This window comes from Mus caroli, chromosome 4 (assembly GCF_900094665.2).
Source record: "Mus caroli chromosome 4, CAROLI_EIJ_v1.1, whole genome shotgun sequence".
Taxonomy (NCBI): Eukaryota; Metazoa; Chordata; class Mammalia; order Rodentia; family Muridae; genus Mus; species Mus caroli.
In genome coordinates this window covers 26,964,009-26,977,818 of record NC_034573.1, presented here as the reverse complement: position 1 = coordinate 26,977,818, position 13,810 = coordinate 26,964,009, and the positions used below count along the sequence as shown (strand labels likewise).

General features: G+C 45.8%; 1 protein-coding gene across 4 annotated transcripts in view; it reads right to left on the bottom strand.

Moving 5' to 3' along the window:
- The window catches only part of Bach2 (BTB domain and CNC homolog 2), a 341,164-nt gene that overhangs the window by 52,633 nt on the left and 274,721 nt on the right, over positions 1-13,810 (bottom strand). Inside the window, exon 1 of one of the 4 annotated variants that reach the window (XM_021160931.2) lies at positions 1,506-3,186. The exons of the other annotated variants lie outside the window; for them this stretch is intronic. Coding sequence (XP_021016590.1) covers positions 1,506-1,511 — 6 coding nt within the window. The 5' untranslated portion in view covers positions 1,512-3,186. Of the gene's footprint in view, positions 1-1,505; positions 3,187-13,810 lie in introns of those variants that run through there. 4 annotated transcript variants of the gene reach the window in all.

The window sequence follows — 13,810 nt, the reverse complement described above, 5'->3', positions numbered from 1 at the left end:
GGGGGAGCAGTGTGACTCTTCCATGCTGCCTTTCCTGAAGTCCCTGTCACCTGCAGCAGGCGACAGCTATCACAAAGGGACAAAGTGAAGTTTTCTGCTCTGGCCTGACAGGGTGAGACCGAACTCTGCCTATAGGCAGTTAGCAAACAAAGTGCCTGTAATCAACTCCACTGCTGTTGGCCTGAAGAGAGGTGTAGAACCAATCTGGAAGGGAAGTGATGGCTTATGGGAAAGGGTTTCTCAGTGGAGGATGATGGGAGTTGCAGGGGGAGTTGAGAGTTAAGGAAGTCAGCTCATGGAGGAGAGACTCAGTGTATGGCTAAGATGGTGGCCAGAGGCAGTGAAGGTAAGAGGTTAAGGGGAGGATTATAGTGCACTGGGGAGGGGGGATTTGGCAGCTGGAGGTGGGAGGAGGGGGCCCATGACTCTCGTAGCTCAGCAGTACACTGGGAAGGCACAGGGACCTCTTGACAGCCAGCACAGAGCCCACACACTAAGACCAAGGCCAGGGAGAGGTAGAAATCAGATTTCCCAGAGGCCTTTTCATTCTTTCTTTCTTTCTTTCTTTCTTTCTTTCTTTCTTTCTTTCTTTCTTTCTTTCTTTCGAGATAAAAGTCTTTTTGTTTTTTTTTTTTTTTTTTTTTTCAGATTGGTGAGGCTCTATGTTTGGATGCAGATACAATCTAGCACCATTCTCCGCCCCCAGCCCAGACAGAGAACAGAATTGTACCTTAATAGCCAGGCTTTCCAGGGATATGTTTAGATGTACGCGAGCTTGTACAGAGTACACTACATCCATGGCAATCATGTGGTAGATTTGGTAGCTATGCTCTATTACTCTATAGCTCCTCTCAGTAGGCTGGGGACTGATGTGGGAAGATTCCTAGCCTCAGCTTGGAGGCAGCCGTTCTGGTAAGTGCAATGCCTGTCTGTCTGAATGTACATTCTAATTCTTCACTGTCCGGTATAACAAAGCAGTCCTAACGTGTTCTCTTTCCCCAATTCCTTCTAAATGTGTATTCCTGTTTTGGTTACTCCTCTTGCAGGTTTGGGGGATGGGCATTTAAGACCAGAACTGAGCAGCCCGACAGCAGGCACTGCAGACCAGACTCTGGCTACCACAGCCTTTCTCCTCGATCCCCTTTGGCTTCCTTTTGCCTGCCTGAGTGAGGTTTCTGAGTGCTTCGGTTTACACATTCGGGGAAGACCCCAAATATGTCTGGGAAATCCCCTCTCCTCATCCTTTGAAACATCACCACAAAACAATAAACTGATATGAATTGGGCCCAGTCCTTGCCTAGATTTCACTGTGTTTTAAAATTTTTCTCGTGCAACCAATACTGAGTACCTACTATGTGCTAGGCATTGTGCTAGACTTTACGACAGAATGGTTGCAAATCAGGGACAATGTTTGAGCTCTCACTCCAATGTGCTCCAATGTGGTAGTCATGAGCTCTGAGTATCATTTAACTAAAAAAAAAAAAAAAAAAAAATTGGTTTCTCACAGTCATACTAGCTGTGTTTCGAGTGCTCGGCAGCTCCACGGGCAGATGGCTACCATCCTGGAGTGTGTGCTCCTGTCTTTACAGAGGTGGTTCCTGCTCTGGGCTGAGCTGCCGCACAGGGAGGCAGTGAGTACAGCCTGGATGGTCAATTGAAGACACATACACAACTTTAGGTCTTCTCTATCTCCTTTCCATCTTTAACGTCAACTCTGTTCTCTTCTCTTCTTGGACATGACATTTTGTGGCATTTCCTTGCTGCCTGTGACATCACTGCCATTGTCTTGTTTTCCTCTAGAACTTTCTATGCATTCTGTCCAATTGGTCCCTAAAGAACCTTGAGGCCTCTCTACAGTACTGCCAGTCTCTCAGCCTGGCATTGAAGGTTCTTTCTGATCAGGCTCTATTAACCTGTCCTGCCTTTCCCCACCTGACACCTGAGCAACAGAAACGAGGTTATAAATACTGCTTCCTGCCTCCCCCAATCTTCCCTGTCCTTCCTTCGGTGGAAGAGCACCTAACTAGTGGGAAAAAAAAAAGCTGAAAACTCAGGTTTAACCCATGAATTACCTTGGTTTGGTTTTGTTTTCTGGGAAAGGGTCTTTTATTCTGTAGTTCAGGATGGGACTCATTTTGTGGCCCAGGCTCATCTTGATCTCACAGCAATCCTCCTGCCTCACTCTCCCAAGTGCTGGAATTTAGGTGTGCACTACCACTTTTCATTGTGAGTTATGCTTTTCAAATATATGTGTAACTAAACACATTTTTTGGGGGTGGTTTCAGAGACATAGTTTCTCTTTGTGTAGCCCTGGCTATCCTAAACTTGCTCTGTAGACCAAGCTGGCCTTGAACTCACAGAGATCCACCTGCCTCTACCTCTCAAGTGCTGGGACTAACATGTGCCACCATCCATCGTGTGGCCACAATGCTTTTTAAAAATGTTCTTATAGACAAACTGAAATTGTGGTATACATATTCACGGTTTTGGAAATCCTTGGATTAGGAGGCTGGACCAGTAAACTTGCTGAACCCTGAGTTTGAAGGTTTTCTCTCTTCCCCTTGTGAAACATGAGAGAGGAATGTGTAAGACCTCCCTGTTACAGGGGATGGGTACTGTGGAGACAGAAGCAGTAAAAGGTAGCAGAGTGTTGGGTATGAGGTGCTGAGCGCTTAGCAATAGCTGCTGCAGTATTCCTGGGGCAGCAAGGGTGGGTGGAGCAAAGCTGACGAGGAGTGGGGACCCCCCAAATGTCTATTGTGTCCGAAGGTTTTGGAAGGAAGCATCTAATTGAGAACCCCCTGCTTCCCAAGGACTGACTCTTTCCTGCAGAAGTGGGTGGGAGTCTGGTTGATGGGTGGCATTAGAGGACAAGTCCTGGCTTCTAGGCTCAGTGGTGACAGTCCATGCCCCTCTGTTTAGTTTAGAGCTCTAGATATTGTGAGGTGGTGGTCAGGTAAGGGAGGATGCTAATATTCTCATATCAACAACAAACAGAGATCCAACATCCGTCAATTCCCATAGAGTCCCAGAGAGCAACCCAGGGCTGCCTCTGGGGCCAGCACATGAGGTCATCTAAAGGATGAGCTGCCAGTATCTCTGAAGCCTTTCTCTTTTCTTTCTTTTGGAAAAAGGGAGGAAAATGTGACTCTTGAAATGATAAGGATTTTATGTAACTCTTGCCATTTTTCCTCTTCCTTCTTTTGTATAGCCAAGACCTAGAAAACCCAGTGTTGAAACACTTCAGCAAGAAGCTAGGCAGTTGAAAGACCTCCCAACAGCTGTTAATGGTTGCAATGTGCAGGCAGACACTGGGGCCGGCAGGAAGGGAGCCAAGAAGGACTCACAGCAGTGTCTTCCAGGATTCGGTCATTTGCGATGTTGCAGGGGGAACCTGAAGAGTCAAAGCGTGACTATTTGAGAACAGCAGAGGAGCCAGAGGGAAGAAGGCTATGGATGCTATGATTCTCAGAAATGGCCCCAAGAAAGAAAGGAGAAGATGGGTCAGAGTTGGGGAGACCGATGTTGGAGGTGAAAAGACCCTAGTTCTCTGCCTGTGGGTGTTGGACTGTGTACAGGGGAGTTTTATGAGAATGGGTACTTCTGGTGTGTTTTCAATCTGCTCTTCTGTGGAACGCTGACCCCATTGCGGGACAAAGGAGCCAGGGTAGGGCTGTTTCTCCTGGGGAAGGAACCACAGCCTGACCTGCAGAGGCCTGCCTCCTGAGAAGGTCTTGATCAACTTGCTTTCTGTGAAATTCTGAAACTCAGTTTTTAGTAGTGTGCCCTAAAATCCAGCTTCCATTTCGGCTTTTTAAATTATCTTTTGTCTTCCTCCGCATTAACCCCGGGACTCTGTGAAGTGGGTTCTTTTTGCTGTCTTTAACTTTTTATAATGATATACATGACAGAAGAGGCCTTTTCCTGCCACTCCATGGGTACACACAACACTGGGAACATTCTCATGATGCTCTCAAGGAGGAAAAGCCAAGCCTTTAGCGACACATCCATCTGGATTCGCATGACCTTCCTGAGCTTATTGTCAACTGCCCAGAACCCAGACAGGAGACTGGGAACGCAAGCTCCCACTCAAGCTCGCCTGGGAACAAGTCACACCCCAGTGACTGCAGTTTTGGTTTTGGTGGCAGGACTGCGGGGAGGGGAGAACGCAGTGGAAATGTCACCCCGGGAATCCAGCCTGGCGACTAACACCTGCCAGCTCACTCTGAACAAGGCCCGGGTGACAGGAAAATCAAGCCATGAGCCACTGGCTGGTGGAGTGGGGTCAACTCCAACTTGGGAGAAGTGTTACCCGTGTGATCCAACTTTCCCTGCTACCTTGTTTTGCTTAGCTTCTCTCTTGGACTTAAACATGTTTATAGCGACTGGAGAGCTACTCAGGCAGGCAGAATAGAGATCCCTAATGGGGTCCCCAGGCTGATGTCATTAGGCAAATGCATAGACTGAATTGAACAAAAACTGATGTAAAATCCTATAGTGGGATGAGAAAAAACTCAACACAAAAGGACAGGGCAGGAGAATCCTAACTCAGGCAGGTTCCGGGAAAGGCGACACAGTCCTAGGCTGAATTGAGATGGAGATCTCATTACAGATGGCTGTGAGCCGCCATGTGGCTGCTGGGAATTGAACTTAGGACCTCTGGGAGAACAGTCAGTGCTCTTAACCACTGAGCCAAATCTCCAGGCCCTTTAAATTAAAAAATATTTTTTACAATGTATTTTGATGGTGTTTCCCCTTCCTCCAACTCTTCCCAAATCTTCCCTACCTCTCTACCCACCCAATCTTATGCTTTTTTCTCTCTTTCAAACAATAACAAACCACAAAAGGGAAAAATCAAAACAACCGATCAAACAAAAAAATCAGTCAGACAAAAAAAAAATAATGCCAAAAGGAACATAAAATCCATATAAAAGAAGCGTGGAGTTCATCTTGTGTCCTAACGTGCCTTGTTACCCTCTAATCTCCGACATTCCTCGGCTCATCACTCAAGAATCAAGACACAGTTGAGTTCCAATACTCCTTAAACCATCTGCACACGAAGGAATCTGAAGACGGAAAACTTGATAATGTTTTCATTTACTCCAGGATACCACTGGTAAAGATACCAACTAGTGAGTTGACAAAATAAACTTCCCTAACTAACTCTCCAATAAGCATACGAAAGACAGCTCTACCAAGCTACCTTAGGCTGGAATGCGGTCCCAGTTCAACCAGTCTGCTAAGATTAGAGAGGAGGCAGGGGCAGAGAACACAAGGAGCTTTGTCAGGCTAGTGCCAGGCAGCAGGAAAAAGTGAAGGTGGCAGTGGTTTCCTCGTCTTCAAAGGCCATCGTTCCTAGTCAATAGAAATTCAATTGTTTGACCGCAGAGCCTTAAAATCAAATAACCCAGGCTGAGTTGTCTCAGTCTCAAGACATTTGTAAGGCATTACTTTCAGGTATTAGTTTCCCTCCCTGAACAAACCTTCTATTTAGACCTGCTGGGTGAGCAAGTGCAGTCAGTCACACAGGCCACGGTTAGCAGCAGGCCCTAGCTTGTATTTTCCTGGGCTTGACATAATGACTGAGCCATTTAGAAATATTGTAAATGCTGTACACACCCTGAGATTCTATATACCTTGAAGTGGTAGGAGGATAAAGGCCCAAAGCCTTTCCTTTTTAATAATCTCTTGGCAGTCCTTCACATTAACCACCTCATCCATGTCAATCGTTTCCTGGACACATCTGAGGATGGGGCCAGGCGATACTGAAATCTTTGATAGCAACAGGGAAAGAAACCAGATCTAACTGTAAGCAGAAGGGGAGGGCGGTGAGCAAGTGAGGGAGGGTGAAGGGCACGGTCTAAAACACAGTTTAAAACGCGTGCTGATGTCCCACAAGTGCAATGAAGACAGGGCAGGGCTTGAGGACACAGTTCTATATGAGGTAAAGGTTCCAGGCATGTTTCTGGATCCTAAGAGCTCCCTGTCTGGATGTCTCCGACTCTAGCTCCTGTTTAGTTATTTGTTCTGAGCCAGCAGCTTGCCCTTGCAAGCTGGGATTTCTAGGTAGTTCTTCCAGGTCTAAACGATGGATTTGAATGCAAACTCTAAACACAAAATTGAAGCAGACGATCAGCCAAGGCCTCACATTTCAGTTGGCAGAGAAAGGACCTGATGTTGACGTTGGCCTTTGATCATAGATGGCCACATTAGGACTGAAGCTGGCCATCAGCTCTCTAAGACAGGGCATGGGAAAATGCTGGGATGGCCAGACAATCATGATTTCCTAAAACAGCAGCAGCAGCAGCAGCAGCAGCAAACAACAACAAACAACAACTAATCCCCTGCCAACAACAAGCCCCCTTTCTTATTAGCTGACCCAGAACGCGTGACACTACACTTCAGTCTTGTAAGTGCTGGAATTACGTGTGTTTACTACCACACTTGGATTCAGAAGCCTTTACTCTGACTTCAAGATGTTCAGATTTCTAGAACTTTTTCACCGTGGCAGCCTGACACTGTACCTAATAAAACACAGCTGCAGAAACAAGGCTCTCCAGGCAGAGGGTTCAAAGGCCACTGTGTCTGCCATGAGCACCTCCTACAGGCCCTTGTTGTCAAGTCTCTATTCTGAGCACACCAGTCTGTAGAACTTCAGCCATTCCTGAAGAATTCACATGAAAAGCCTTTGGCATTTCTTTCTTTTTTTTCTTTTTTCTTTTTTTTTTTTTTGAGGGGTTGGGGGTGGGAGTGGGGCAAGGATCTGAATAAATAGGTCGGCATTATTTTAAGAGCAGACTGCAGAATCTCGGAGGGCAGGCGAGCAGAAGAGGCAAAGGAATGCTAACAAATGTGTCAAAGCTGCCGGGGCGTGCTCTTGAGGAACAAAATATGCTTAGAATGTATGTCTCTCACAGAGCTGTTTTTGGGGCAAAGAACAGAGAGAAAATTGGCTTAAAAAAAAAAAGGAAAGGCCACTTGTGAAACTTAGTGACACATCAGAGGTCACTGGCAAAAAATGTCTGGGAACCACTGTTACACTCTGGCTGAACCTTGCAGGGCTGCGTCCATTAATTCCATGTCACGTGTCACTGTGAACAGGGCCACATCTTCAGCATCACTCTTGCTCCCATCAGCACCACGAGCAGGGTGAGCCCCCTCATACGCTCTGTACGGGGAGTGGGAGCCCGAGCAAAAGTCACTGCAGCTTGGAAGTTAACATTTTCCCTCTGAGCTGGCAGACACCAACTTTCAGTGAGTTAATTTGTAAACTGAAAAGTTCCATGACAAGGTTTTTATAAGGCACTCTAATGATCCTATTGTGAGATAGCTAGCAGAACCTGGGACCTGCTTCATCCCTCTGCTGGATGACTTTGTTTCTTACCTCTGTTAGCCACGAGTTAGTTATGCAGCCACGAGTCTGTCATTTGTTGGCCTTAGGTCCTAAGCAACTGGAGCCCTTTGCAGAAAGTCCACCCAACTGTTTGTCTCTTTTCCCACCTGCTTCTTGTATAGATTTTTCCATGTCAGTTACTGGTAAGTCACAACTGTCTAATCAACAGTTATTCTGGATTCTTCTCTCTCTCTCTTTGCAGTCTTCCTTTGTGCCAACTACCTTTTTCCTGGACTATCACAGTAGCCACTACTTGTATCCTTTTCTGTCCTTGGCCCTTGGCAGGCAAGTCTCAACTCTGCATTTAACGCTTCCATTTGAAAGGAGATGCTAACAGTCTTTCTTTCTTTCTTTCTTTCTTTCTTTCTTTCTTTCTTTCTTTCTTTCTTTCTTTCTTTCTTTCTTTCCTCCCTCCCTCCCTCCCTTCCTTCCTTCCTCTCTCTCTCAATCTCTCCCTCCCTTCCTTCATGTGTGTGTGTGCATGCACACGCACGCACACACCACACACACACACGAGCACATGTGTGTGCACACACATGCACGTGGGCACATGCATCCCACCTTGCATATATGGAGGTCAGAGGAGAAACATGGGGATCAGTCCTTGTCTTTTATTTCGTTTGAGATAGTCTCTTGCTCCCTGCCACCATGCTGGCTTCTCTGATCGCCGTAGGAGCACTGGGATTGCTGACACATACACCTGGCTCGACATGGGTTCTGGGGATTCAGACTTAAGACCTCGAACTTGCATGGTGTGGTGGTTTGAGTGAGAATCCCCCACCCAACCAAAGGCTCATGTATTTTAAGGTTTGGTCCCAGTTGGTTTAAGATAAGTTAGCAGGTATGGCCTTGTTGGAGAAGGTGTGTCACTGGGTGTGGGCTTTGAGGTCTCAGAAAGCGCATGCCATGCCCAGTTTCCCTCTCTCCCCTCCATCCTTCCTTCTCTCACCCCCCCCTCTGGCCCTCGCTCCCTGCCTGTCTGCCTAGGCACCCGACTACTGCCATGCAGGCCGTTGACTAGTCCTCTGAAACTGTACGTGAACCCCCAGTTAAATGCTTCTCTTTGATAAGCTGCCTGGGTCATCACGTTTCTGCACAGCAACACAACAGTAACAGGATTTGGCAAGTGCTTTACTCAGTGAGCTTGCCCGAGTCCCTGTTATTTGTTTACTGAATGACTGTCATTCTGAGTAAGTGACATGGAATCCTAGCTTAGTTTAGATTTGCTTTTCTCTAATGCTAGTGAGCTTCAACATTTTTTCCATGTTTACTGGCCATTTGTAGTTCATCTTCTGAGAACTTTGTTTCACCAGCTCATTTATTGATGGTGCCATTTGATTTCTTGTGGTTTTCTGAGTTCTTTTACTCTGTGTATTTACTGTCAGCCAGCCAGCCAGCCAGCCAGCCAGCCAGCCAGCCAGTCAGCCAGCCAGTCAGTCAGTCAGTCAGTCAGTCAGCCTGTCAGTCAGTCAGCCAGTCAGCTGTCTGTCAGTCAGTCAGTCAGTCAGTCAGTCAGTCAGTCAGTCAGTCAGTCAGCCAGTCAGTCAGCCAGCCAGCCAGTCAGTCAGTCAGTCAGTCAGTCAGTCAGTCAGTCAGTCAGTCAGTCAGCCAGTCAGCCTGTCAGTCAGTCAGTCAGTCAGTCAGTCAGCTCCCTTGCTGTACAGAAGCCTCTCCAGTTTCACGAGGTTCCATTTGTCCACTGTTGGCCTTGATCCCTGAGCCTTTGTCTATGCCTATATCTCAGAGTTTTCCCTATTTTTTCCCCCCTCAGAGTTTAATGAACTACATAATAAGGCCTTTGACCCATTTGCAGGTTGTTTGTTTGTTTGTTTGTTTTTGTACAGACTGAGAGAGAGTGTTCTGGTTCCATTCTATACATGTGGCTGTCCAGTTTTCCCAACCCCTGTTAAAGAGGCTGTCTTCCTTAGACATACAAGATGATGTCACTTTTTTCTCAATTACTATCTGTAATATTATTCTGCTTTATTTTGCTTCTAGCACTTATTGTAATTGAAATGATCACATTTTCTTATTTGTTTTACATGCTAAATATAGGCCCATGAGAGTGGCTGTTGACTGTGTTTCCCCATGGCTAAATCTCAGCCTTAAAACACGACTGGGCATGGCATGGGTACTCAGTAGAAATTTCTCTTCTCCCCTCCTCCCTTTTCCTGTAACCTCTCTTCCCCCTCTTTCAGTTCCTTCTTCCCCTCCCTCCATTCTCCCTCCCACCCCTTCCTTCTTCTCCTCCCCGCCCTACCTTCCTTCCACCCCAGCCTCCTTCACGCTGGGAATAGGTGCTTAGGCTAACCTCAAATTCCTAGGCTCAAGAGGTCCCTGTGTCTCAGCCTCTCAAGCTGCAGAGGCAACAGCCATGAGCTGATGACTTGGCTCAGGAGGGACTTCTTGAAAGACCACGACACTACAGAAAACAAACAAGCAAACAAACGCAACACAACTCCATTTTTTCCCACCACCCCCCCTTTTGTTAAACCAGAAAATTCTGATTCACAGAGAAGATGAAAGAGATGCACCAGCGCCATCTATATTTATCTGGGGGTGAATCTGGGATTCTGGAAGGAGACGGATTTATGCTAAATTGCTAAATTTTGCCAAGTTTCATGCCCTCTTTTTTTTTCTTTTTTATAAATATCTATCTGTACATGTAAGATCACACAGAAATCTCGCCCTCTTCCTCCCCAACCATCTGAGAGTAAGTCCTGACACTATGACATTTTAACTCCAAGTACTTCGCCATGCATCTGAGAACAAGAACATTATCCAGAGAAAGCAATGTTGAAACCATAGGCAAAGCTCTCACAGTTTATATTTAGCTTCTACCTGCTCTGGACGCCCTTCAGGGTTGCAGTATAGGCCAGATGATACACTGCATTTGCTCCCTCTAATCTAGGACACTTCCCATCACCTTGTCTCTGTGACAATGATAATTTTTAAAAGTTCATTCTAGTTTTCTTAAAGAATGAGCCACAGATGATATACGCTAATAGCTCTGAATTTTAAAAGGGAAATAGGGAAATCTATTTTCCTTCTCTGTTGTTAACAAAAATCTAAAAAATAAAAGTGGGTTCATTTTTTTCTATTTGTCTTTAAATTTCATGTTTGTTGATTATTATCTGTTAAATATACTTTAAAGGTTTTACTTTGTGGAATATCTAAGACGCTCAGATCAACAGTGGATTCAAAGGTACCGTCAGTTTCTCTCGTGACAGCACACCCAGTGTCCAATCACTCTGCAGTGGCCTTTCCCACTGGTTCATTTCATTTTATTTTTATTTTTTAATAAAAGGTGCCTGTGCACGTATGTCTATTTATAACCCACACATGCATACATATTCATATAATTATATTCATGAGTTCATTTTTATATTGAAAATGCTTATTACTGTTCCTTGTTTCTTGCAAAGAGAAGCAGGAGACACTGAAGGAAATCCCATTCAAGATGCTAAGATCTGTATGTAGCACATGCTTCCCAGACTGGATTCAGGCACAAGGTAGAGACAGAGGAAGGCAGTGTGGACCTCAAGGACTCTGTGATCTAGGAAGGATGCTTCCAGGACCTGGTGGCATCTTTATCATGTCTTTATTGAATGAAGCACAGCTAAGGATGGGAATGGCTTCTTTTTTGAAATGCCATCTGTGAAATGATTCCTGTAAAGACTGACACATCCTCAAGGCAGCAGCTATTGGAGATACTCCATACACATCCAGAGCCTGGAGTGAGCTTGTGGAGGTACATCTGAAAGCACACACATGTACAGATATTCTTGTGTGTTTGAAAATATCCACAAAGAACTTTCCTTTAATCGCAGGACAGGTACACCAGGGAGGCAGCTGGGTGAGGTGCTCCTCACAGCTCCCTGCCCTCTTTACCATCACAGGACCTTCTGCCTGAAGGCCATGATTTCCTTCCCTGAGTCAGAGCCTGAACTCCCCTAAAAATAACACCCACTATTTACAAAGGCCTGGGGGGGGGTGCGGAGGGGAGAGAGATAGTGTGTGTGTGCATGCACTCTCGCGTGCTTGTGTTCAAGACAGAGTGAAAGAGCCCAGAAGGCATACAAAGGGGCAAAGGTTTCAACACTGCAGGCAAAGTTAAAGGTAAAACACGGTCTTGCATTGAAGTTATTTTCCACATTTATTTATTTGTGTTCATGCTTGCACTTTGGAAGACAATTTTCAGGAATTGTCTGTCTTTCACCACGTGGGTGAACTCCACCCAAGGGTTGAACTCAAGCCATCAGACTTGGCAGCAAGCACTTCTATCCACCAAGGGATCTCACAGATGTTGAGCCCTCTCCTCTCATAGATCAAGAAAGAACAATGGTCTGCCTTCCTCCGCTGTGGGAGTCGTTTTGAGAGAGGGTCTCATGTAGCACACGTGGGCCAGGTGCTGGCTGGGGTCCAGGATGACTTTGAACTCCTGATGCTCCTGCCCTACTTCTGTAGTCTGGGCGACACACTTGTGTGCCATCACCACAGGGTTAGAAGGTGATCAGGGGTTAAGCCTAAGGCCTTCTGTGTACTAGGCAGTACTCTATCTGCTGAGCTACACAGTACCTCTTACACTTGAACATCAGAAGGGGTAGAAGAAATCTAGCTTTGCCTCTTGGGTTGATTTTCATTTAACTACTGAGGCTGTGGACACATACATATTCAGCTGAGATCCAACGCTTAAGTGTTTGAGAGGCCTGGGCAGCAAGAAGGATCCAGGAAAGATGGCGGCACACACCTCTGGAACAAAACCCATGCACGGGAGAACCTTTGAAAACACACAGGAAGCCACACTACATTTCTATGTTTCCAGTGCTATGCATCATACTTCACCTCATCTTCCTTTTCTTCTAATAAGCCTGTGTTATTACTTCATAAATTAAACAGTGGGCATGGTAGGGTGTTAGAAAATGCAGACAAACAAAACATCCATTGTTTTCCCACCATTCAGCATTTCAACACCGTAGCACTTCACACTTCAGCATGCCCTTCTGGGTCACCCCCCTGTGTACTTGTGCACACACTCAGATCCGTAGTTCCTAATCAGGCTGAGCTCATACTGAACATGAAATTGTTCCTCCATGAACCTACCCCTTCATCACCTCTCATCAAATGCACAGATCCTAATTGAGTTTTTCCAGCTCTCCCGCAATGTCTTTTACCACTGCATTGTCCATCCCAGCCCTCACCACAGCACGAGTTATTGCTTCTACTGTCTGAGGCCCTTACATTCTGTTTAATCTGGCCAGACCCATTCCCAGGCCACTTATTTCCTGGGGGAAAATCCGGCTTCTTGTTTTGTAGAATGTCTCTAGATTTGTCCTGTTGCTTTTTCATGGTGTTAAGTTTCTTCTTCTAATCCTCAGTGTTGTCCAATTGGCAATTCATCTAAAGGTGTTAAGAGATCAAGTTATACGCTGGAGATTATGCGCATTTCGTGGACATTTGTACCACAAGACACAACACCAGTTAATCCACTAGGAAAGAAGCACAGATCAATAGATGCCTGACTTAGCATGAAGACAGTCAGGTCCTTGGAGCTTCTCTGGAGGTTCTAGCAGGGGAGTGCAGCTACCCATAAACCCTTGACTGAAGAATGGTCCTTTCTCAGGTAAGGGAGCCCTCTTAGAATGAGTATGCAGTTTTGGGAGAGACACAAGTGGACCAGTGAGTAGAAAAGGGGACAACGTCTAGCCAGCCAGGTCAGCTGAATCAACCCTGGTGGTCACTGGGGTGGCAGAAGCCAGATCACCGTCACGTCTGACTCTGATGCTTCAGTGTACAGATCCGACTTTCTCCTTGTGACTGGGGGGTCAAGGAAGAAGAGAGGAAGGGAGAGACAGAGGGAGGATCTGAACCTTGGCTTGCCTTGGTATTACACTAGTGTTCACTAATTATTTGCCGTAATGGTTTTGAAATATTTTTCTTTTTTCTTTTGTTTTTTTTTTTTCGAGACAGGGTTTCTCTGTGTAGCCCTGGCTGTCCTGGTACTCACTCTGTAGACCAGGCTGGCCTTGAACTCATAAATCCGCCTGCCTCTGCCTCCCGAGTGCTGGGATTAAAGGCGTGCGCCACCAACGCCCGGGTAATGGTTTTGAATTTTAAAATTTCATTTATTTGTGTGTATATATTTCTCATGTCCGTTAATTGAGAATTAATTAGCATTGTTTAAAAATAACTTAATATTAATGGCTTCAACTACCCAATAATGAGATGCAAGCTGAACATAATGGGTCAGAAAACTGGATCCATCTTTTTGTTGCCTTTGCCCCTTCTTAGAATTGGAAACAATCACCCATGGAAGGAGTTACAAAGTTTGGAGCTGAGACAAAAGGATGGACCATCTAGAGACTGCCATATCCAGGGATCCATCCCAAAATTAGCCTCCAAACGATGACACCATTG